Source organism: Rhinoraja longicauda, chromosome 30 (genome assembly GCF_053455715.1).
Source record: "Rhinoraja longicauda isolate Sanriku21f chromosome 30, sRhiLon1.1, whole genome shotgun sequence".
Taxonomy (NCBI): domain Eukaryota; kingdom Metazoa; phylum Chordata; class Chondrichthyes; order Rajiformes; family Arhynchobatidae; genus Rhinoraja; species Rhinoraja longicauda.
This window is the reverse complement of record NC_135982.1, coordinates 14,280,919-14,304,781: the sequence shown is the minus strand read 5'-3', so window position 1 is coordinate 14,304,781 and position 23,863 is coordinate 14,280,919. Positions and strand designations below refer to the sequence as shown.

At 43.8% G+C, this 23,863-nt stretch overlaps 1 protein-coding gene across 1 annotated transcript in view; it reads right to left on the bottom strand.

Annotated features, from left to right (window-relative positions):
• Positions 1 to 23,863, bottom strand: part of hspg2 (heparan sulfate proteoglycan 2) — a 389,926-nt gene that overhangs the window by 18,353 nt on the left and 347,710 nt on the right. The window contains exons 87-96 of the mRNA XM_078425384.1: positions 23,123 to 23,267; positions 22,105 to 22,207; positions 20,074 to 20,183; positions 17,836 to 17,944; positions 15,058 to 15,156; positions 13,707 to 13,928; positions 11,627 to 11,871; positions 10,340 to 10,511; positions 9,388 to 9,510; positions 3,586 to 3,630 (exon numbers count right to left, since the gene is read on the bottom strand). Coding sequence (XP_078281510.1) covers positions 3,586 to 3,630; positions 9,388 to 9,510; positions 10,340 to 10,511; positions 11,627 to 11,871; positions 13,707 to 13,928; positions 15,058 to 15,156; positions 17,836 to 17,944; positions 20,074 to 20,183; positions 22,105 to 22,207; positions 23,123 to 23,267 — 1,373 coding nt within the window. The remainder of the gene's footprint in view (positions 1 to 3,585; positions 3,631 to 9,387; positions 9,511 to 10,339; positions 10,512 to 11,626; positions 11,872 to 13,706; positions 13,929 to 15,057; positions 15,157 to 17,835; positions 17,945 to 20,073; positions 20,184 to 22,104; positions 22,208 to 23,122; positions 23,268 to 23,863) is intronic.

The following is a 23,863-nucleotide window of genomic DNA, read 5'->3' as shown; positions in this document are numbered from 1 at the left end:
TGTGCTATCCACCTGATGTAAAACCTTGTCTATATAAAAAGTATTACTGAATCACGACATAGGGGTGCTACGCCTGATTGCTAATCCTAAAAATGCCCCCCCCCCCCCCACCCCACCCCCTGGTTTTTCCATTTTTGCAAGATGAAAACTAATGCACAAAATCAACATATCTCCTCAAATGAGATTTGAAGAGGATAAAGGCCCACTCCAGCTGCTATAATAATCCAAGCATTCAGTGGGTCCTAGAGAATGAGGGACCTGTCAACAGCACACACCAATCAATCCTATGTATCAACAATAAGTTGATAAAGAAACAAAGTGAATAAACTGCACAATATACACTTCCATTCCACAGTCCTCAGTTGCGACTCAAATGAGTTTTTTATTTTTTGACTGACTAATGAAATCCCTGCTGTTCTGAGATTTCTTGCCTCATTAGACGAGTGAACTCAATCAAAAAACTCCATGATCCATGGGAGGCCATTTCAATCTGCAGATTTCATGCTGTTGCTCACATCAATCCCATTCCCCCGTTCATTTCCCCGGTAACCTATTTCCGAACACATTCCCTGCAATTCATCTACAGTGGGGGGAAATTACGTCTGCCCATTAACCTGTGAACCAGCACGTCTTTGGGAAGGAATTGAGAGACCTCGGAAAACCCATGCAGTCACAGGGAGAACGTGCAAATTCCACACAGACAACACAAGGGGCCAGGAGGGAACTCGGGTATCTGGAACTGTGAGGTAGCGGCTCTACTAGCTGTAACACTGCACCAAGTACATGTGTCAAGGGCTCCTCAAGAGAGCTGGAAGCCTTCTTCTTTCCAATCTAGTGCTGTAACACCAAGGTGACTCTGGATCTGTGGTCACCTCTCACCTGAGTTATAGGTTATGGGGTAGAGTCAGTGTTCATGCTGCCTCCCTCAGCAAGGCCACCACCATAATCAAGGACCAGTCTAACCCTGGACACTCCCTCCTCTCCCCTCAGGCAAGAGGTACAGAAGACGTTAACCTCCAGATCCAGGGACAGTCTCTTCCCAGCTGTTATCAGGCAACTGAAACGTTCCCTATCTAACTAGAAAGCGGTCCTGACCTTCCATCTACCCCATTGAAAACCTTGAAACTATCTTTAATTGGACTTTACTGGACTTTATCTTGCTCTAAACGTTTTACCCTTTATCCTGTATATGTACACTGTGGAGTGCTTGATTGTAATCATGTATAGTATTTTTGGCCACTGGATAGCACGCAGCACAAAAGCTTTTCACTGTACCTCTGTACACGTGACAATAATAAACTAGACTAAACTAACGTGTCTGGCTCACTTCAGAGAGTTCAATACAAATCCTTGGCTGGCATTTCAATGCAGTACTGAGGGAAAGCTATCCTGTTTGAGATGTATTTTGGATAAAATGTTAAATTAGGGCTTCTTCTGTTTTCTCCAAAGGACGCAAATAAGAAGCACACGTGGTCATCTCTAACCATGTAGGAGGATTCTCCTGCCATACGGACCAGTGCTCATTCCTCATTCATAGGGAAACAGTTTATCTGGTCATTATCACATTACAATTGTGCACTCTTGCTCCCCACACTTTGGCTCCGATGCTCCTACATTTTCCATTGTCTTTGGGACACCCGGCAAAATAAAATCGGTCAAAATGGAAATTCCTACGGCAAAAGGTGGAAAAATAATTCCTCTCATAAAACTGTAATAATCAAACAAATCATACATTATACAAATGAATGTAGAACCTAACAGTCCCCGAACAACTTCCAATAGTGACGTCAAAAGGGACATTGATCACAAACAAATAAAGAAATTAATTTCACTTGTGAATAAATCAACCGTGTTTTCATTAAAAACATAATTCCGTACAAATCTCAATGAAAATGATCATCGAATGGGTGGCTGATTGCTTAATCTGGTAACCATTTAACATTATTTACAATATAGTACTATCACCGACTATCATCTTTAGGTGATAGGGTTAATTTTGTTAAAGTATTTGTGATTTCTTTCATATAGTGCCTTGAACTATTTCTGTACGAGAACATGTGTATCAGGCCAGCTTGTGAACCAAACATGGAGAAAATGTTGTCAGCGAGCTCTGAACCTTATACCGTAGCTGGTTGAACTTTTCAACTGAATGGGTTATGTGGGGTAAATGGTTTAGGCATCGCAACAGGAGACATCCTTCTCCGTCAATGGTTTACACAGAAAATGAGGGAACTGTGATAAAGGTCTGGGTTTCATTCCAATCAATGGTTTAAAGACACTACATGAAAGTGTTAGTAATGATCATTTGCAGATGAAGCTAAATGATGCACCAGGGATTGAATTTAATGTCTGAGCTTGCACTCAGCCAAGTCAATTGCAAATATTTAGACTTTGGACTTTAGAGATACAGCACGGAAACAGGCCTTTCGGCCCACTGAGTCCATGCCAACCAACGATCGTGCCGTACACTATCACTATCACATACTAGTGGTTGATAAATACATCTCTTGATGCTCCTGAACACATCATCAGTGATGTAACCTTAAAAATTTTACCAAAGCCAATTAACCTGCAAACGCATGTTTTTGGAGTGTGGGTAGAAACCGGAACAACCGGAGAAAACCCACGTGGTCACTGGGAGTATGTACAAACTCCGTACAGACAGCACCCGTAGTCAGGATCGAACCTGGGTCTTTGGTGCTGTAAGGCAGCAACTCTGCTGCTGCGCCATAGTGCCACCTCGATTGTCCACCAGTGTTACTAATTCGCCACTCATTCTATTCCTCTCAAATACTGAGCCACAACAGCTGAGTGTTTCTAACAGTCGAATAATTCTAATCTGAATGTAAGATTTTCCTGCTTATCACTGAAAGGGATCCAGTTGCTCAGGTGACATTGTGTGTGACTGGAATGGTTGAACTTCATGGATGAAAGGCTGGCGTGGGTGAAACAAGGCAGCTGGCTCCGCAGCATTCGAGTGTTGTTTACTGCAAACAGCTCGGTCAGTGACAAACAAGTATAATGCGGGAAGTCTCAGCATCATTGAGGGGAAAAGAAAAACTGGGAAAAAGGCTGGGAAGAGAAGTAAGGAAATGAACTGAAATGTTTGGGAGTGAAGGAACCTTCTCGACTTCTTTCCTGTAAGGCAGTCAGGGAGACGACCCTTCACCAATTTAACGGATATGCTGTGTCTCATTTCTTATCATTAGTTACACAAATATTAAAGTTGAGGAGAAAAGTCTTGCTGGCCAGTTGAACGTGGGAGGTGACGAATAACCTGATCTGGCGACCTCAGATAAGACTAAATTACTCAGTCATCAAGGAGCCCGAACATTTTGCATCCAAAGAGATAAGTGGAATCAAATGGTAGCTCTTCAGTTTGTTCAGCAACATCTGGGCCAGAGTTAGCTGCTGGGAATCCACTGTATCGGGGAAAATCCCCTCAGGCTTCAGTGCATCATTTAACAAACAAATGTAACAAAAGCAAAAGATTATAAGCAGCTAGGTCTATGGAATCATGCCAAATTAGACACCGTCGTCACTTCCTGTTAGATTAAAGGTCAACACATTGGTAAATGACATTACCCGCACTACCCTCCATGAGCCATTCTGGTGCTGGGGCAGGCATTCCTGTGTAAGTGCAAATAAACTTATTAACAAGCCATTGAATCTCATTATAGATCATCAAATATCCTAGACTTTAGGGAAGAGAAACATTAATAAACGCATCTCTGGCACAATACTTGTTATTCCACAAACAAGTGAACAAGCCTGGCCATACAATACCCTTGAATGAACCACTTCAGAATGCCCCACAGGTCCATGCGATCTTCAGACTTAAATCACCGTAACCTTTTTTTAAAAGTCGAGCAGCGAAATGTGTGAAAAATGCGAAGGCAATCACTTTCATGAAAACTGATTATTGTGCTCTCGGGATTTTGGCAATTGTGAGGATGCTGTGATGTGATACAGAAGCAGAATGAAGAAAGATGGAAGTCTGCTTGGCTTTGTTAGAGTGCTCATCGTCTTCTGTTGATTGGCACAGGCACTAGTGTTCGGTGATGTGAAGCAGATAGCTTGCTCAGAGGACCGACTCTTGAAAGTGCCTCTTATTCGTATGAAACAGGGCAATTGGCTTGTCTAGAGGCTCCAGATGAATTGCAACACCATTACATATTTACGTCTACGTGCCTTTGCTTCTTAAATAAATAATCAGAGCAGCAAAAGCTTTTCATCCACGTCTTGTAGATATTAAAATCCCAACCAAACAAAAGAACAAAATAAAATTTCTTCCACAGGCAGGAAGATTACAGTGATAGATACCATCTAAAACCCCTCATTTCTTGACACAAAGATCATTGACTCAGAAGCAAAGCATCTTTTCAGAGGCTATGTTTGTGTAGGTGGTTGGAGTTTTCCACGTTCCATGCTATTTGATGATATTTGATGGGGTATTGGTAAGTATATTAGGTTTCAAAGTTGAGATCACGATAACAGGAAATAATCGTTCATTTATATGTGCTAGACATTGATTTTAACTATTCCTCAACCATAGTTACTGTAAGAAGCTCATCCGAAATGTTGCAGACTGCTGCGGATGTTTGACGAGTCAAAATTGGAATCAACTGCTGGTGAACTCAATGCAAGATATTGAAGGATGTCAAAGAGAGCCAAGTTACAACCCAATGTGACACCAAAGGTCAAGAGACTAGGCATATCTGCGCTGCGTTCCACCGGTGTTAAGGTGGCAGTGTTCCTGCCCAACAATGTCAAGGCAGGAAACACTATGAGAGGATAATGTGCATTATTGGCTTGGACTCCTGCAGCTGGTGTGAGAACATATCCCAGAACTGAGCCACACCATCCGAAGGAAGAATGATATTCTTCAAAGCAGGATGAATAAAGCGGAAACGGACTTTTGAGAATCTAGAGCATCCAATGAGCCCTACAAATTAATGAACATAATCTGCTGAAGACAGGGACTTTCAGGTTTTGAGGTTCTGCATGCAAGGTCTCAAACAAGCTTCACGTATGAAGACAAATGAAGACACTTTCGATAACCTGAATGGAAGGTCGTCCCTGGCCTACAGATGGAATCTATGGCCACTGCAACCCCAGAGATATCTGAACAAGGTTCTCCTCAGCATTTAAAATAAAGACTTTCCTCCATGTTATGGTCATTTTAAAAAAAAGCTGAAAAGGTACTCAGCTTGAAAGCAGTGATCAGGTCTGTGTAGAATTTGGATAAAGGGCTGAACGGTGTTCAGTGCTCAGATCTGCTTATTGCAAAGCCACAGACGGGACGGTCAAGGATTCTGTTATTCTTTTTGGTCAGATTTTGGCGATGAGTTGTGAGAAGTGAACAGAGAAGAGGAACTTTACCAAGCAAACTGGAACTTTACCAAGCCACAGGAAAATCTACTTCCTCTAAATTGAAGATCCAAACACAATGATTGATAGTTAATAAATGGTACGTTTGATCCTGCCCAGAGCAATGCCCAGGGTTTAAGAATAAGAGGTAGGCCATTTAGAACGGAGATGAGGAAAACCTTTTTCAGTCAGAGAGTTGTGAATCTGTGGAATTCACTGCCTCAGAAGGCAGTGGAGGCCAAGTCTCTGAATGCATTCAAGAGAGAGCTAGATAGAGCTCTTAAGGATAACAGAGTCAGGGGGTATGGGGAGAAGGCAGGAACGGGGTACTGATTGAGAATGATCAGCCATGATCACATTGAATGGTGGTGCTGGCTCGAAGGGCCGAATGGCCTACTCCTGCACCTATTGTCTAATGCCTTGTCAAAATGCATAGTCTTTCACAATGGAAATGCACAGTGTCACCGTAGCATTGTCTATTGCCAAAGCTCCATTCATGAAGAACATGGCTAAACATGGATATTAAGTTCCTAGATGTAATTGCCCATTGTAACTTAGGTGCAGAGTCTTTGGGTCTGATGTAGCAACCATTGACTGATAGCAGTAAACACTGAGGATGTGTTTGTCATCTTGTTGATTGCTCACCTCATGATCCATCTTTATGTTCAAGAGCAGCAAGTAACTAAATCAAATATGCTCCTGAAATCTTAGATATATGTCGCACAAAAAGATTTCCTCAACAACTTCACAATGTACTCATGCCTGAATTCAGCACCCTTCAAAGATTAAGGAGCATATCAGGCTATGCATTTACCATTAGGAGCTGTGAATTGCATAAAGTTTGCCAAAGTGGAAACAAGCACAAGCATTCTTCAAAATGTAATATTTTACTTTGGTTCTCAGAAGGTGGCTCGAAGCTTTAATTCTCCAGGTTCTTCTGCTCCAGCTGATTCCCTTGCCATGGAATGCAGGAAATGACAAAGAAAGCTAATAAAACAATGACCTCTATTCATTGTGTTTTTTTGGGTACTTGCTGTGCACAAATCAGTCACCAAGTTTATCCTACTGAAAAGCAAGAACCCCCCCCTTGATCCACAGATCATTAGAATTAGGAGGATGGGGGTGTTCGGCCCCTTAGGCTGAGTCCAACATTTTGACGACCCAAAACCTCAACTCCATTTCTCCTTGTCCCCACATCCTTTGTGTCTGTGATTATTATTTTTAACTCTCAATATTTAATGAGTCACTATCTGCAATCCTTTGAGATATGGAATTACCTCTAATTAAAAAAATACTGCTCTTCTCAGTCCTAATTGACTTATCCTGCGATTATCCTCCCCGATCCCGTATAAAATTGTAAAGGGATTGAGATAAATACATTGGATAAGCTGAATCCGCTTCCATTGCCCACAGAGGATGAATCAACACCAAATACTTTCCTTGGGCTTTTCCCTTCTCAAATGTTAATGGTACCACCTGCAGTCTCAAAGCACTATTACACGATCACTGCTTTGATAGTCCCTCGGGATCGAGGATGACTTGCCTTTGCTCTGTGCTACATCTAAGATGGCTGATGAGGCCAGTGTGGGTGGTACAGACTCTTCCACAGATGGAGCAGGAGATGGTTGATGGGTGTGCGGTTGCGAGTTGCTTTGGTCCCTCGTGTGCTTGTGCAGGCTCCTGCATGCCCCCGAAGCAAGGCCATGAAGTTCACAACACCATTTGGAATGGTCCATCTCCAGAGGTTCCCAGGAGTGCGTAGGAACATTGCATTTGAATCCTCGAATCTTTTGTTCTCTCTTGGTAATCTCAACCCATGACAGAGCTCAGAATAGAGTGTGTGCTTTGGAGGAGTGGTGTTGGGCATGCACAACTCATAAACAGGCAGTGTTAAAACTTAATAAGAGATTTAGTATAATGAATCACACTAATTAATGACAGAAGCAACGTTCGGCATCACCAGCATTGCCTGAGCTGCCTGATTGGTGGTGACTCCAATACTCTTAATATTTCCTTCAATCTAATGTTTCATTTAGATTCCAAGGCAAGGGGCCTGGTGACTGTTAGATGTTTGCTGGCACCATTATCTTACAAGTGTGGGGGATACGTTGTAGGGAAATTCATGGGGCAAATAGGGCTAATGGGATTTCTCCATAGAGTCAGCATGGACGAATTGGACTAAATGGCTTGCATCTAGGTCATTAAAAAATGGACAACTTCCCCTCCCCCAACGTTCCATCTGTCCATTATTTGCCAGTATATAGCATTATTTGTCTCTGAACTATCCCCCTATGTTCTAATATATACTGACAATCCTTCCTCTTTCCCTTCAGTCCTGATGCAAGGTCTCCATCTGAAATGTTGACTTGCACCCATTGCCTCTACAGATGCTGCCTGAGCTGACATAGAAACATAGAAAATAGGTGCAGGAGTAGGCCATTCGGCCCTTCGAGCCAGCACCGCCATTCAATATGATCATGGCTGATCATCCAAAATCAGTACCCCGTTCCTGCTTTCTCCCCATATCCCTTGATTCCGTCGAGCTCCTGACCTGCTGAGCCCTTCCAGCATTCTGTCTTATTGTCCAGATTCCTGAATCTGTAGTTTCTTTTGTCGGCATAACGTGAAAGGGAAGCGGTCTTTATGATTGTATTGTGACCTTGTCAATTGAAGTCAATTATGTTCAACAGTCTGGACTTAGAGATGTTCCACTCATGCTTTTGTATTCTGTAACTCCACAAAATGTTAATTATTGTCTTGGTTTAAAATCCCTTCAGCTGCTCCCATCTCTTCCCTTCACCCACCACTGGTTACTTTGAACTCAGGCTCCAGGACCAGAGCTGTGAAACTCCTTCCCTCTCGGCATCTTTTGTTCCTTTAAGATGTTGGTTACAGCCCATTGCTTTTTTTCCCTCAATGCTTCTATTCATTCCTGTCAATAATCTGTCATTGGCCTGTTTTTGTTATTTTATGATTTTGAGAAGAACCCTCAGATGGTATTCCACTATAAAGGGATGGAATAAATAAACATTTATCCTGAAGAAAGCTTGGCAAATGGAGTTTAACTCAGGAATGATTTAGAGTCTGCCCTTTGGTAGGGGGGATCAATAGGCAGATCGTTACTTAAAGAGACTATAAATGAGTGGAGTACAGAGGCACCTTGGAGTTCTTGTGCATGAACTACAAGGTTCGTGGGCAGGTTTAGCAAGTAGGAAGGTAGGCGGTATATTGGTCTTAATTGTCAGAGGGAAGGAAACATTTTGATATAACATATTGCTATAATTGAATGGGATTCTGATGGTTAATTCCTGAGATGAGAGAGCTGCCCGATGTTGAACAGCTGAAAACATTAGATTTATATACGTTCAAAGAGTTTAGAAGAATTAGGGGGATAATGGAAATGTTTAGATCCTAAGAGGGTACAACAGGGTGAATTTTAAGATGTTTCCGTGAGAAAGAGTGTCACTAACTATGCCTCATGATTAAAAAAAGGGGGCGGAAAATCTGAAACGCATGGGAATACCTTATTGCAGAGGGCGGTGAATCTTGGAATTCTCTACCTCAGAGAGTTGTGGAGGCTGGACCATTGGGATTTTAAAAACAGAAATAGATCTACTTTTGAAATATTGGGGAATTTAAGATTATATAGAACTGGCAGAGAAGAGGAACAGCCTGAAGAAGGGTCTCGACCCGAAACGTCACCCATTCTTTCTCTCCCGAGATGCTGCCTGACCCACTGAGTTACTCCAGCATTTTGTGAGGCCTAGGTTAAATCGGCTGTGATCATATTTAAAGGCAAGGCAAGCTTGAGGAACTGAGCGACCAATTCCTGTGTTCTTGTTACATAAATAACCACGGTAACCTGCTCCTTAACGACACAGATACATCATTATTAAAGAAACCCTTTGACTGCCATTAATTAGATCTTTAAACCAACATATTCTCCTGGGCATAGAAAACATGTTAACAATCTCTCAGAAGCTGGGGATTTGGGATGTGATTGTAACAAGTCTGTACCTAGCTCGCAGTATGATCCAGTGTATCCCATGGGGCACAAGCATTGCCCCTTCTCACACGTCCCGCCATTCATGCATGGGTTTCCCTGCAAACATTTATCCTGGGAGATTTCGCAGTGTTCACCTAGAAACAGAAAAGAGTTGAAATCAAATTTCGGTTCACGTATTGAATCGGGATTAAAGAAGCATCCAGCACTTAGTGTTTTGCAGAAAATTCCAGCATCTGCCGTTTTTTCTGCCTACACTGACATCTAATTGACTGTTTTCAGTCAGAGAGTGGTGAAGGTGTGGAATTCTCTGCCTCAGAAGGCAGTGGAGGCCAGTTCGTTGGATGCTTTCAAGAGAGAGCTGGATAGAGCTCTTAAGGATAGCGGAGTGAGGGGGTATGGGGAGAAGGCAGGAACGGGGTACTGATTGAGAGTGATCAGCCATGATCGCATTGAATGGCGGTGCTGGCTCGAAGGGCTGAATGGCCTACTCCTGCACCTATTGTCTATTGTCTATTGTCCGTCTAATTCAGAGTTAGATGTACCTATGTTTTTCATTCTTACAAATGAACTAACGCTCTCAGAATGTTATATAACAACATGAATTGTGTCAAGAAAATGTGACTCCATCATAGAGTTTACACAGTGCATGTTTACCTCCAAGCCCATTAAAATGCCAATGTCCACTGCAGGACTGTCCCATTGAATCAAGGTGACATCCATTAATGTTCCAAATTCAAGACCAAATGTTAAGAGAAATATGGGCCAAACGCAGGCAAGTGGGACCAGTGTAGATGGGACATGTTGGTCGGTATGGGCAAGTTGGGCCGCTGGGGCTGTTTCCACACCTTGTGACTCTATGACCTGCTTGTAGATTGGCATGCGCTGGCATCAAGATTTTATAGAGCCCTTTTATTCACCACGATCATTGAAACTAGGTTAGGTAGGAGTTCTCCGTCAACTCACCCTGATAGTCACTTGTACAGATGCACTGATACTCATACTCTCCAGTCATCAGACACCTTCCGCCATGCAGGCAAGGGACCCGGTCACATGGTGAGTTGTCGTAACATTGATCCACGTTCTGGCTCTCTAAAAAGGTGTAGGAGATATCCACTTTCTTCCCGTTGATTAGCACCTAGTTGAGAGCAGAGAGGTACGATGTGTAGGGTCAACACATGCTATACACATGGTATACTGGCCCTCAGTGACTTAACAACCTGCCAACCACAGGGAGTGTCGTTTACACCAGGCACGTCAGCAAAGTGTTTTGCTTTCATTCCAATCAAAATTTTAGACCCAAAGTACTTCACTCTTCCTAAATGGATAGGGGAATATGGGGGGATATGTTTGCTTTGGAGGATGGGAAGGGGGGGAGCAATCGTGCCCCAGGATTACATAGGATTGCCCCAAGATTAATTGCCCCTCGGACACGATGATGTCTTTAAGCACCCACTTAGTAAGAGTGCTTAAAATCTATTTCCTCCAAATTACCCCTTTCCCGCCCATTTTAATTCATCAGTCATTTAAAAATAACTGACTTCATTTAAATAGCGCAGAAAAGAGCCGAACAAACGTGAAGTGCCAGAGGGCCACGATAATGGTGAGAGGGCCGGGAAGGGTGGGTGGAGGGGTATTTCATGAGGGGTATTTCATGAGGAGGTTATTTGACAGAATGGGAAAAGGTGGAGTATTCTGTTGGGGTGGTGGAGGGGCAGGGTACTTTACTGCTCTGGGGAAGGGCATGGAATTTTCCTGGGAAGGGAGGAGAGAAACAAAGCGTTTAACTGGGAATGGGTTGAAGAGAGAGTGTTCTTCTGAGATGGGGTGAGTTTTAGTTTTAGTATTAGAGATACAGCGTGGAAACAGACCTTTCGGCCCACCGAGTCCACGCTGATCAGCGATCACCCTTACACTAGTGCTACCCTGCACACTGGGGACAATTTACAGACGCCAGTTCACTTACAAACCTGCATGCCTTTGGAGTGTGGGACCACTGTGACGCTGTGCCGCCCACTGACATTGTTCGCTGGAGGCAAGGAGAGAGATGGGAGGGATTGATCAACACAGGCTTCCCTCACTGACTTACACGCTATGCGCATGAGAAAGGAAAGCCAGACATGGAGAGGAAGTTCTTTGGTCTTTGGCTGATGAATTGGTGCTTAGAATCAGTGGCGAAGGGGAGGCCATTTTACGAATGGGCGTAAACACGTGCACAGACAATGTTGCCATGTTCTTGCTATAGAGACGCACCTTAGCAATACAGCCATCAATCCCCTCAGTAATGTTGATTGCCTTGGGAAGAACTTCCGATCTTGCCACACCACCAAGATACATGGGGCTTCGCAGGTTAAGGCCCAGGCTTTTTCCCGGAGAGACATTTCGGATCTCCTCCTCATTGTCAACAGTCAGTGATCCAGCCCTGTCATGTCGATGTGCTCTCAACTTGTGCCACTTGTTGAGAGCCACTGTTTTGGCGCTCCGCAGAACAGCTAGTCCTGTAAAAAACCCAAACAGGGGCAGAAATTTGATAATTTGAGGAAACAGGACCTGCACCAAAATCAAAGAGATGAACCTTCCCAAGGATGAGGTGCAATCCACAAAGACTCTTTTGTTCCAAAACACCAGGAGCTCACAAAAGGATACAAAGTGCTGGAGTGACTCAAAGGGACAGGCAGCACATCTCTGGAGCACATGGATAGGTGATGTTTCGGGTCGGGACCTTATACCACATCTCAACATGTTCCGGGCCCCCCATGATGTAGGGCTCTTCTTCCATCGTCTCCGCCTCCGGACCTTTTCCCATGGGAAGGAGTCCTCGCCTCTGATGACCCTTTCTCCCGTCTCCAACATTTATATCTGACGAAGGGTCCCGACCCAAAACGTCACCTATCCATGTTCTCCAGAAATGCTGCCTGACCCGCTGAGTTACTTCAGCAATTTGTGTCCTTTTGTTGTCAACCAACATCTGCAGTTGCTTGTTTCTACCCAGGAGCTCACAGGCCTGGGACTGGTGTTTACTGCTCAGACATGATGACTTTGAAGGGAGCAGAGTTGGGGCTGAGAGTGAGGCTGTGTCACTTTTGCTTTAAGGATGCCTGAGGTTTTTCCCCCCCTCTTTGATGGGAGATTGTGCTGTCCAATGGAACCTTCCCAGCACCAATGGACAGCTGTGTTGCACTAGCATCCAGTCCCATCCTCGGCTGTATGGCACAGCTAAACCCTAGCACAGCAATAGCCAAGAGGCAGGGGTGTTTTTCATCCACCGGAGATGCGGGTGGAGCAAGTCCGTGTGCCCACATTGAAGGGGCTCCACGTGCAATCAGTGAAACACCAGCATTACCAATCGACGATCTCTCTCAATGGGAGGGGCCAGGTAGTTTTAGAGCACTCCAAAGGGACTAATGTGGCCCCACTTTGCAAGTAAGTGATTTCTGATCTCCTTTTAGAAGCAATGAGCACTTCTAGGAATTGCAATACAGACCAATTGAGTAGGCCCCAGTCAGCCTTGTGTAGACAGGGATGATTGCCCAACTTCTCTGCTGAAAGGGTGGTTAGAAATCTTACCTGCCTCTCATTCACCTTCCCTTCCTTCGCCAACTGCCAGTACTGGAACTTAGGAGGGTGTGGAAACTAGCATATCCTGGATTAATAGTCAGTGTCACTGCGAAATCCAGAGGACATCCTATCCTTGCTGTCCTCGCCCAAAATAAGAACTTCATCCTTGGAGGTTTCCTTTTAACCATCAGGGTGGCAATTTGCCAAGGGGTATTGCCCTCCCCCTCAGAGAAGAAACGTCTATCACATTAATAATGTAAGACAGCTTTTGCAATGGGAAGCTGATTTTCATTGCAGGTTAACACCCCGTCGATGAATAGAAGCCCCACAATTTTCTATTGCCCTCCCTCCCAGCAAGTTCCATTTGCTATCACCTCATCACCTCTTTTTGCAAGGAAATGGGACTGGCAAGAAAGGTCAAACACAGGGACTAAACAACATTACTCCAGTACCAAAGAAACTCAAATAACGATACACTGCCGAACCCTGCACAGGAAGTGCCTCATCACCAGGTGATAAGTTTAAACCAGATTAAGCTGTGAGCAAGATGGGGCCCAAACTAGGCAACCCTTTGTGTGCGAGTCACAGAAGTGCATCTGCAATCACGCATTACAATCGCTCCATCCTTTTAAGTCTCTACTTCTGTTCACTGTGCATGGCTCGATTGTAATCATGCGTTGTCTTTCCGCTGACTGGCTAGCAGGCTAACAAAAGCTTTTCACTGTACCTCGGCACAAGTGACAATAAACTCAACTCAACTCCAAGCTCCACCAACCTGATCCCAGTTCGTAGTGGAATTCCACGTGTCCATTGAGCATGGAGACAGAGATGAAGTCATTCATTTTCATTCTCTTGCCGCTGCTGTAGAACATGAGGCCAGTGGGTGCGCGGGGTTTGAATTCCAGCTCAATCGACAACTCATTGTGGACGTTCGTCAGTGGTGGATAGGTCACGAAGGAGTCACCCCCCCTGAAGGAAGGAGCTGTAATCAAGACACCTGCGAGGAGACAGAAGACGAGGATACTTTACAAATCTGCAACCTGCAAAGCATTAATTAAAGAAAGGAGAGCGAAGCCGGCTTATGGAGATATTTGGGATGTCTGATCTCTAAACAATGGTGAAGTGACACAGCCCAGCATTATCTATGTTGACCTTTTCACAGAAAAGCAGAAAACCTCAGATTCTGGACATCTGAAGTAAAAACAGAAAGTTCTGTCAAATTCAGCCGGCCAGTCCGCATATGTGAAGTGAGAAACGGAAGGAATGATTCAGTTTGATGACCTTCCATCAGAACAGTTCTGAAACATGAACTCTATTTCTCCCATCGTAGATGCTTCCTGACCTGGTGAATATTTCCAGTATTTTCTGTTTTAATTTTTATTGATTACGTGACTAAGTGGACCCAAACCTCTCCTGCATTGGTACAGCACCCTCTCCTCCCCCTCTCCTCCTCTCCCTCCCCTTCCTCCTCCCACTCCATCCCCCCTCAAACCCCCTTATCCTCCCTCCTCATCCCCTCTCTCTCTCTCTCTCTCTCTCCCTCCCTCCCTCCCTCCCTCCCTCCCTCCCTCCCTCCCTCCCTCCCTCCCTCCCTCCCTCCCTCCCTCCCTCCCTCCCTCCCTCCCTCCCTCGGAGATAGATTTAAACTTTAAAATGTGAATAACTTTAAAATATAACACCGATTTCAATGAAACTTCTTCCATTAGCAACAAAGGGACGACGGTGAGTAAGGTGGGCCTAAAATTGTAAGGCAAATGTGTACCATTTTGGCTGTAGTTCAGGAACAAACAAACAAACAAACAAACAAGAGTTTTAGTATATAACTTAGATAGATGCAAGCTGTCCTCAAGCTCCCAATTTCATAGAAGCTCGGAACGGATGTAGCCAGGAAATTTGAAGCGTGTTGAGCTTGAATCATGTTATTCTCCTTTGAATTCTTGGACCCACGCGAAGAGAACATGGGGCTTGTTGGTAACTCTGACAATGGTTGACGTTTTCTATTCCCAATGCACCACACCAGCAATATAAATGTGACACAGTTAAGTGAACTAAAGATCATTGGATTAATTGCAAACTGTCAATGATATGATGCAGTGTGAGACAACTGAAACTAAAGAGAGACTCACCATCCATACACTTTGGCCCACTTTTACCGAGATGGCAGCGGCAGTTGTAACCAAGACCGTCCGCTATGTTCACACATGTTGCATCTGGCCCACATGCCTCTGTGGACCCAAAACCGTAAACAAATGTCATCAACTGCATTAATCAGCTCCATTAGGCCCAGCTCCTTCCCAGCTCATCTTTAACCCTCTCCATATCACAGTGGAACAACTTAGATGAGTTTGATCATTAGAGACTGTCATTAGCTCTTTAAGGTGGCCTTTCGTTCAGCAATCAGATGTCACTGCTCTACCGTGAACATTTCTTTTAAATGTTTCTGCAAGTATCTGCCTACTAAAACGGCGCCATGACATACTACGGGTTTTAGGGTTGAGTGGTCTATCTTGCTCTGCTCTATTATCTTTGCTCTAGACTACAATAGAGCTCTTTAGTTTAGTTTAGAGATACAGCGTGGAAACAGAGCCCTTTGGCCCACCAGGGCGGCACGGTAGCGCAGTGGTAGAGTTGCTACTTTACAGCGAATGCAGCGCCGGAGACTCAGGTTCGATCCTGACTACGGGTGCTGCACTGTAAGGAGTTTGTACGTTCTCCCCGTGACCTGCGTGGGTTTTCTCCGAGATCTTCGGTTTCCTCCCACACTCCAAAGACGTATAGGTATGTAGGTTAATTGGCTGGGTAAATGTAAAAATTGTCCCTAGTGGGTGTAGGATAGTGTTAGTGTACGGGGATCGCTGGGCGGCACGGACTTGGTGGGCCGAAAAGGCCTGTTTCCGGCTGCATATATATGATATGATATGATAAGTCCACGCCGACCAGCGATCCCCGTACACGAGAACTATCCTACGCACTAGGGACAATTTGGCCATTTTTTTTTTACAGAAGACAATTAACCCACAAACCTGTACTTCTTAGAATGTGGGAGGAAAGCGGGGCACCTAGAAAAAACCTACCCGGTTGTACAGGGAGAATGTACAAACTCCGTACAAACAGCCGGTGCAGTTAGGATCAAATCCGGGTCTCTGGCCTTGTAAGGCAGCAACTCTACCGCTGCGCCACCGTGCGGCGAGGCAGCTGAACTGCTTGTAGTTCTCTATCTTGTCTACCAATACTTAGTCTGCCTTGTGCAGCACCTTCTAACACAGAGAGCCAAAGACAGATCAGCCATGGTTGAATGGCAGAGTAGATGATGGGCCGAATGGCCTAATTCTGCTCCTAGAACTTATTAACTTATAAAGACCTAATGACTTCCTTCATGGAAAATAAAACGTTGTCTCTACCACTCCAGCAACAGCATAGAGGATCAGTTATCGTTATATGCCCGACCCAATCATCTTAGCCAAGGAAATCTCGCAAAATCTCACTATTTTTTTAAGATCTAATTTCATTTTCTTAAATTTTATCCATGTGATTTTTTACTGGTCTCGCTGATGAATTTAACCGGTCTTCAAGACAAACTGGCCTGATCTCAGGGAATTGCTGTTATGAGGGGGGGGGGGGGGGGTACACTAAAAACAACTTTCATTGTAAACATGCATCTTTCTGATATCCTTACGGTGTTGCAAACCTCTTCACAATTATTATAAAGTGTTGTGACAACAGTCCAAGTTGTGCACTGTGAAGGTCAATAAACAGCAAAGAGACCGATGAGTTGTTAATCAGAACTCTCCTACTCATGATACGGAACCTAAATAGGTTTTGATATGCTGGAAAGCAGCATTTCGGAAAAAACACTCTCAGATGGTGTTCAGGTGCAGTCATGATACTTGAATCCACAAATGCTTTAGACATGGAAGGGTCTCCTTTGTAGACACAAGGAAATACAGATGCTGGAATCTGATCAAGGCACAAAAGTGGTACAAGAACTCAATGAGTCAGGCAACAACTGGGGAGGGCGAAGACTGATGACGTTTTGATTCGCAACCCTTCTTCAGATCGATAGAGTAGGACAAAGCCTAGCAAGTGATAGATAGATACAGGTGTGGGAGGTTCAATTGGCAGATGGGTGGAATGAGTGACATTGGTAAGAGTTGAAAAGGAGACAAAAGGTGTCAGATAAGGAGCAGAGAGGAGGAGTGAAATGTAAAGCTGGAGGGAGGAATGTGGGTGGAAGGATTGGGGAATGGGGAAAAAAGGAGCGGATAAAAGGGAAATAAGGGACTGAGGAATGAGAGATCAGCACACAAAGGAGAGGAAAGAATCCCGGTGACTGGGTGGGTGTGTGGGAGATGGCGGGAGAAATGGAGCGCACTGGGGTGGGGGTGAGAAGCATGGAAAAGGAAGTGGGGTAGGAGGGTATTACTTGAAGTAAGAGCATTCAATGTTCATACCGTTGGGTTGTAAGCTACTCAAGTGGAATATGAGGTGTTGCTGAAGGTGTGGCTTCACTCTGGCAAAGAAAGAGGCCCAGGACAGAAAGAGAAAGTGAAGGGGAGTTAAGATGGCAAGCAAACCGGGGACGTGGCAAGCTTTTGTGGACAGAGTGCAGGTGTTCAGTCTATGCATGGTCTCGCTGATCTCAAGGAGGCCACACATCGGGAACACCAAAGTGCGCCCTTTGTGTTGAACTGACACGCGGGAAGTTGAATGGCACCACATCGCCATCCAGTGGTGGCCACTGTCACAGTGGGCAATCTTTGTCCAATTTGTCAATTGAACTTGCTTTGGGACAAATGGAATGTCCAGGGTCAGTCATAGGATTCCCCTTCTGACATCCCAAGCCCAGTGATACAGAGGGAGTAATTTCCATATCTTTTCTTCAGTGCTTCTAAACTCGCATTTACCTGGGTGACAGTGCCATGCCTGTGAATGTTCACAGTTGCTCCCAGTAAACCCTGACCTGCACCGACACACATAGCTGCTGGTCTCAGAGTCCACACATTGACCTCCATTCTGAAAGAGAAAGCGTCAATGAATGAGAATTTTGGCACAATCATTAGTTAATTATAAGAATGTTATCGGTATTCTTTAATTCAGTAAAGGTTAATGTAACAAACTAAATATGGTTGTCCCATTATGGAAAGGATGTGGAAACTTTGGAGGGGGGTGCAAAAGAGGTTTTCCAGAATGCTGCCTTGATTAGAAGGTATTAGCTATAAGGAGAGGTTGGACAAACTTGGATTGCTTTCTCTGCCTTGCCAGAGGCTGAAGGGACACTTGAGAGAAGTAGATGAAAGTTTCAGAGGTGTATCACCTCACACAGTTAAATTCCATTTGCCATTTCTTGGCCCACCTTCCCAACTGATCTTATTCAAAACTTAGATATCTTTCCTCACTCTCCACTATACCTCCAAGTTGGGTGTCACCTGCAAATTTACAATCAATGGTAACTACATTGTTATCCAAATCATTAATGTAGATAACGAACGACAGTGGTCCCAGCACTAACCCTGATTGCACACCAGTGGTCACAGGTCCCAATCAGAAAATCAACCCTCCACAAATACCCTTCGACTCCATCCTCCAATAATTTTGAATCCTATTGCCCAACTCACCTTAGATTCCATGCAATCTAATCTTTCATGCTAGTCTACCACGTGGAACCTTGTCAAAGGCCTTGCTAAAGTCCATATGGATAACGTTCACTTCTCTGCCATTATCATTCCTCTTGGTGACCCCTTCAAAAAACTCTATCAGAAATGGTGAGACATGATTTCCTACACATAATTTTATTGATGGAAATAGGAGATCATGAGATTCAATAAACACACCAGCAGGAATATGGTATCTCAGCACCTCCCCTTATAGTAGCTGTACAGTTGGACAAATGATTAGTCAGGAACCAAGAAAAAAGCATTGCAAAGATGATTATAACAATCCTGTGAATCTTTAATCCTTAGGCAATGGACAATGGACAATTAACAAAAGTGGTTGAGAAGTTGTTAATAGAGCACATTAGGATAGTTAAGAATAGGTTCTTTGAGCAATGCAAAATGTAAATAACTCAGAAAAAGATTATTTTCAATCTTATTTTGTGAAATGAGGCATTGCTAATCAGAAATCTTGTAGTAAGTGATTGTAATGAGATCACTGTTCACAGAATGGTAGAATTTAATGGTGAATGCAGGAGTGGTACACTGAAATACTGAAGCAGAGTTTGAATTTGGATAAACCCATTAGATAGTCCTATTGTCCAGGTTGGAAGAAGTGGTTCAAAAGCTGTGATCGTAGATAAACAAAGGCAAATATATAAGGAAAATTGTTAGAATTTTAGAGTTTTTAGAATTCTCGATAACTATACAACTTATAGAGAAATAAAACCTCAATGAGGAAAGTGATCCATTAATCCATAATGAATCAAGTAAGGCTCCGTGAACTGCCTTATAAGAGCTAAAGAGCAAGAATGGGGTTGAGAGGGAAAAATAGATCAGCCATGATTGAATGGCAGAGCAGATTTGATGGGCCGAATGGCCTAATTATGCTCCTATGTCTTATGGTCTTTTGGATGCCTGAATTATGGAACAGTTTTAGAAACCAGCAAATGACAAGCAAAAAGTAAGATGATAAATATTAGAGTAAACTTGACAGAAATAAAAATGGATTGTATTAATGTAGGAGTGGCAGCAAAAGTTGGTCGATCAGAGGCTGAATATTAGAAAATATTGGGTGGAGACAATAAATAAATATCATATTTAGTTTCACTGCATTTACCACCAATACTCCATATAACTGAGATACTCTCAAAGGAGGGTCCCAAAGTTAGTCATGTTATAGACAGCTAATGGGGCAGTTCTTTCAACTAAAAATGACAGCTCTCAGCTATTTGGATGCCAAACACTAGAGCTCAAGGCTCTTTAGGGATAGGTTGTGTCCCTCTATCATGATACTGTTTCTGGACTCCATGTGGAGGCCAATGGTGGAGCACAGTCTCACTGGGATTCCCTGGCACCACACTGACTGCCAACACTCGGGTCCAAATTTTGGAGTCTTTAAAAAGTGAAGGGAACCAAGGCAAAAGTTCCAAAGTCCCGTGAGACTAACTGTAAAATTGACAAGTGAACTCTGAGGTAAACAGGCCGTACCTTGCAAGGATTATCTTTGCAGACTGGACAGTTGGATATTCCCTTGGCTTTCAGGTCTGGAGCTGAGAAGATCACCTCATCGCCTTGAATGATGAGTTGGCGGATACAGCCTGGTTAAAGAACAGAGTGAGTCAATACATGAGTCAATACGCATACGTTGGCAGGTACAACCTAGTCAGAGCACAGGTGAGTCAATACGCTCCATGTTGATCATTGTGCTATTTACATATTTGGCAAGGAGATTTGTTTTACACAATTGTAGATGCAAAGCAAATTTTCCACTACCTCAACTCCCACAGCTCTCAATTGGCTACGAGAGTTATCAAAATGGTCACAACATAATTAATGTCTGCTGTGACCAATTAATTTGCAGGTAGTTATCAGCGCGATTCAGAGAAATAACTAACTCTGGAAATGATGGGGGTGGTTTGTTGACATTTTTAGGATTGAATAATTACTGAACATTTTAAGGTAAATCCATGAGTCCAAACCAGTCAGAATTCAACTACTGGTTTGCTATGGCTATAAGACCTGGTTATTGCATGATTGTGATAAAAAACAATTGATGATACTTTTCAGTACAGTGTATTTGCTGTCACAGTTCCACTGCATGTACAGTCCGTGACAAGATATTTCTTGCTGCCAACGAGTGTGCAAAGCAGCTGTGTGAGAAGGTAAACTGAGAATCGAGCTTGCAGAGTTAGCTTGGTAATTATTCAAACATATGGCCGTGATTATAACCTTCCCTCAGGGGCACTGCACAATGGCATACCTTCAGAAATGGAACGGCAAGCCCTGAGAGATGGTTGAGCTGATACTATGGGAGATAATACAATATTATTTTATACATTAGACATTGTTGTTTAAGGTTTGTAACTACTTAGGCATTAGGCGCCTCTCTGTAACTAATTAAGGCGCTCTAGACATTCCTTACCCTTGACACGTGTCTGTAACTGCTGCTCAGGAGGAGGAGAAACATTGATGGATGAACCAGGATAGAAGACAAGGGTGGCAGAATGGAAAGAGATACAGACATTCATCAATGAGTGGTGGGGTGATTACTTGAAAGTTTAATGGTGGCAGAGTGGAAGGCAACATGTGAAGAAATACAGACATTCATCAATGAGTGGGGTTTAATGGTGGCAGGGTAAACAGGGTGACTGCAAAGAGATGAATGACTGTAAAGAGGAGTATGAGGGCGAGATAAGGAAAAGAAGCTAAGGCTGGAAGAATCCTATAAAAATAGGCTGCCCGGTGTACTAAGTGGGCAGTCAGATGGTTGACATCCTGATTGTTCCAGCCGTTGTTTGCAAATAAAGGCTTTTAACTTCTTGAAGAATTCTCCGTGTCATCTGCTTCATTTTGAACACCGGTAACCACGACAAAATAGGGTGGTCAGTCTCATGAGCTCGCACTGAACAGCATCCAACCAGACCACACCAAGAGAAAGGACACAAAACAATCCCAAGCATCATTTCTTGGTCTCTCCTCCTTGAGCAAATAGTGATCATTGCTTTCGAGGTAATCACAGCAACAGATTCAAGTAGACTGATTTAAGCTCAGTCTGAAGAAGGGTCTCAACCCGAAACGTCACCCATTCCTTCTCTCCAGAGATGCTGCCTGATCTGCTGAGTTACTCCAGCATTTTGTGATACCTTCGATTTGTACCAGCATCTGCAGTTATTTTCCTACACATATGAGCTCAGTGTGCGACCGGTGTGGGGAACACAAAGGTGAGTGCTCTGCACGAGGGAAGCAAATTCCGCCAGTCCCTTATATAAAATCTGCCCTGGTTCAAAGACTGCAGGAGCAAAATAAGGGCCGGTGGCCTGGGATGGTTATTTCTGCTGGACACAAATGTTTCGGGCTGGAAAATGTGGCTGGTTGGGATGGGGACTGGAGGTGGCTCACTGATAAACTGCAATCTTTAGGCATGGCCCTTGCAAGCAATATTAGCGTACTGATTATTCAGACCCGTGGGGATGCTTTGACCAAATTTTCTGTGGAACATTTTACAGACGCCTTGCTTACCCATAAACCCACTGTTACTTCCAGTTACTTTAGAAATGTTATCAAAGTTAGGATATCCTCCAATGTACAGCTCTTCATTCAAATCCAGGCCCCGGAAACTCCCCTACAATCAAAAAGCAACATATTATTTCAGTAGGATAAAAATGGAACAAGACAAACTGAATAACTGGGGCAAAATTGCAGGCAAGTGGGATTTGACCAGTATGTCAAATTGTATATGTAGACATGTTGGGCCAAAAGGCCTACTTCTGTGCTGTACAGTTCTATAATTATGTTAATATAGCATCTTAATAAGCCCTCAGAGCAACACAAGGTAACTCCCATGGTCATTAATTCTAAAAGTTCACCTCTACTTGACAGAAAATGATCATTTAATCTGCTCTGTATGATCCCGGGAAGAAAATGTTGGCCTGGATATCAGCAGAAGTTAAAGGCATTCATTACATCATGTCTAAGGTGGCATTAAGGTCTTACGTGATGTGATTCTTTGTGTGAAAGAAAGACCTTCAATAAAGCAGCTCCAAACACCACAGAATGGCCAGGTTAGACTTTAAACTTTAGAGATAATGTGGTAACAGGACTTTCGGCCCATCGGGTCCGCTGCGACTAGTTATCACCCATACACTAACACTACCCTACACACTGGGGACAATTTACAACTTTACCGAAGAAATAAACCTACAAAATTGTGCGTTTATGGAGTGTTGGAGGAAAATAGAGCACCCAGAGTATACTCACGCAGTCACAACGAACAAACTCCGTACAGACAGCACCCTTAGTCAGGATCGAACCTGGGTTGCTGGCACTGTAAGGCAGCAACTCAACTGCTGCGCCATTGTGCTGCCCCTAGATAACCCCTCCTGGAATCAAGGTTGAAGTCACAAGGTCCACGTTCAAGATTGCTAGCATTCAGATTTGTACTCCTGATGAACAAACCACTCAACACCAACAAAGGGCAGCAAACCAAAACTCATTCTCTCAACATTGAGATACTTCACACAATTGCCCTTTCTCTTACCTGAGAACTGCCATTGACAGGAGGGTTGGTGTCTACATACAGGGAACCCTGAGTTAAGTTCCGATACAACACCACAGTGTGGTATTCTCCCAGGGAGATGGGGTTCGGGTGGCGGATGGTGGCCATGCCAGATCCCACATCGAACCTTTAGAGGAAGCACATATATCAAAAAACTGTGAGTGGAAACTAGAGGTGTACAAACAGATCAGATTTGCTATAGATAAGTTCAATCAAGTTGAACTCAAGTACAACAGATGGAGCAAAGGGAAAGATATGGAGTGCAGAATATAGTTTGCAGCAATTTTAGCGCATCAGTTCCATAGACAAAGTCCAATATCCACAATGGGGTAGAGGTGAATCGGACAGTACCCTAGCTTGTGGAAGGACCATTTAGAAGCCTGATAACAGAGGAGAAGTTGTTCCTGAACTCTGATGATGCACGCTTTCAATTTTCAGTACCTTCTGCCGAATGGAAGCAAGGAGAAGAAGGAATGATCGGGGTGGGATAAGTCTTTGGTTATAGACACAAAAAGCTGGAGTAATTCAGCGGGACAGGCAGCATCACTGGAGAGAAGGAATGGGGGACATTTCGGGTCGAGACCCTTCTTCCTTATGTTGGCTGCTTCTGGGCAATCAGGTTATGGCACCAATTGCGTTCAGGCACTAATGGGGATATGACTGAGAGGAAAATTCTTACAAATCTGTTCATAAGTTTACCTAAGGTTTTTAACCTTCAAATTA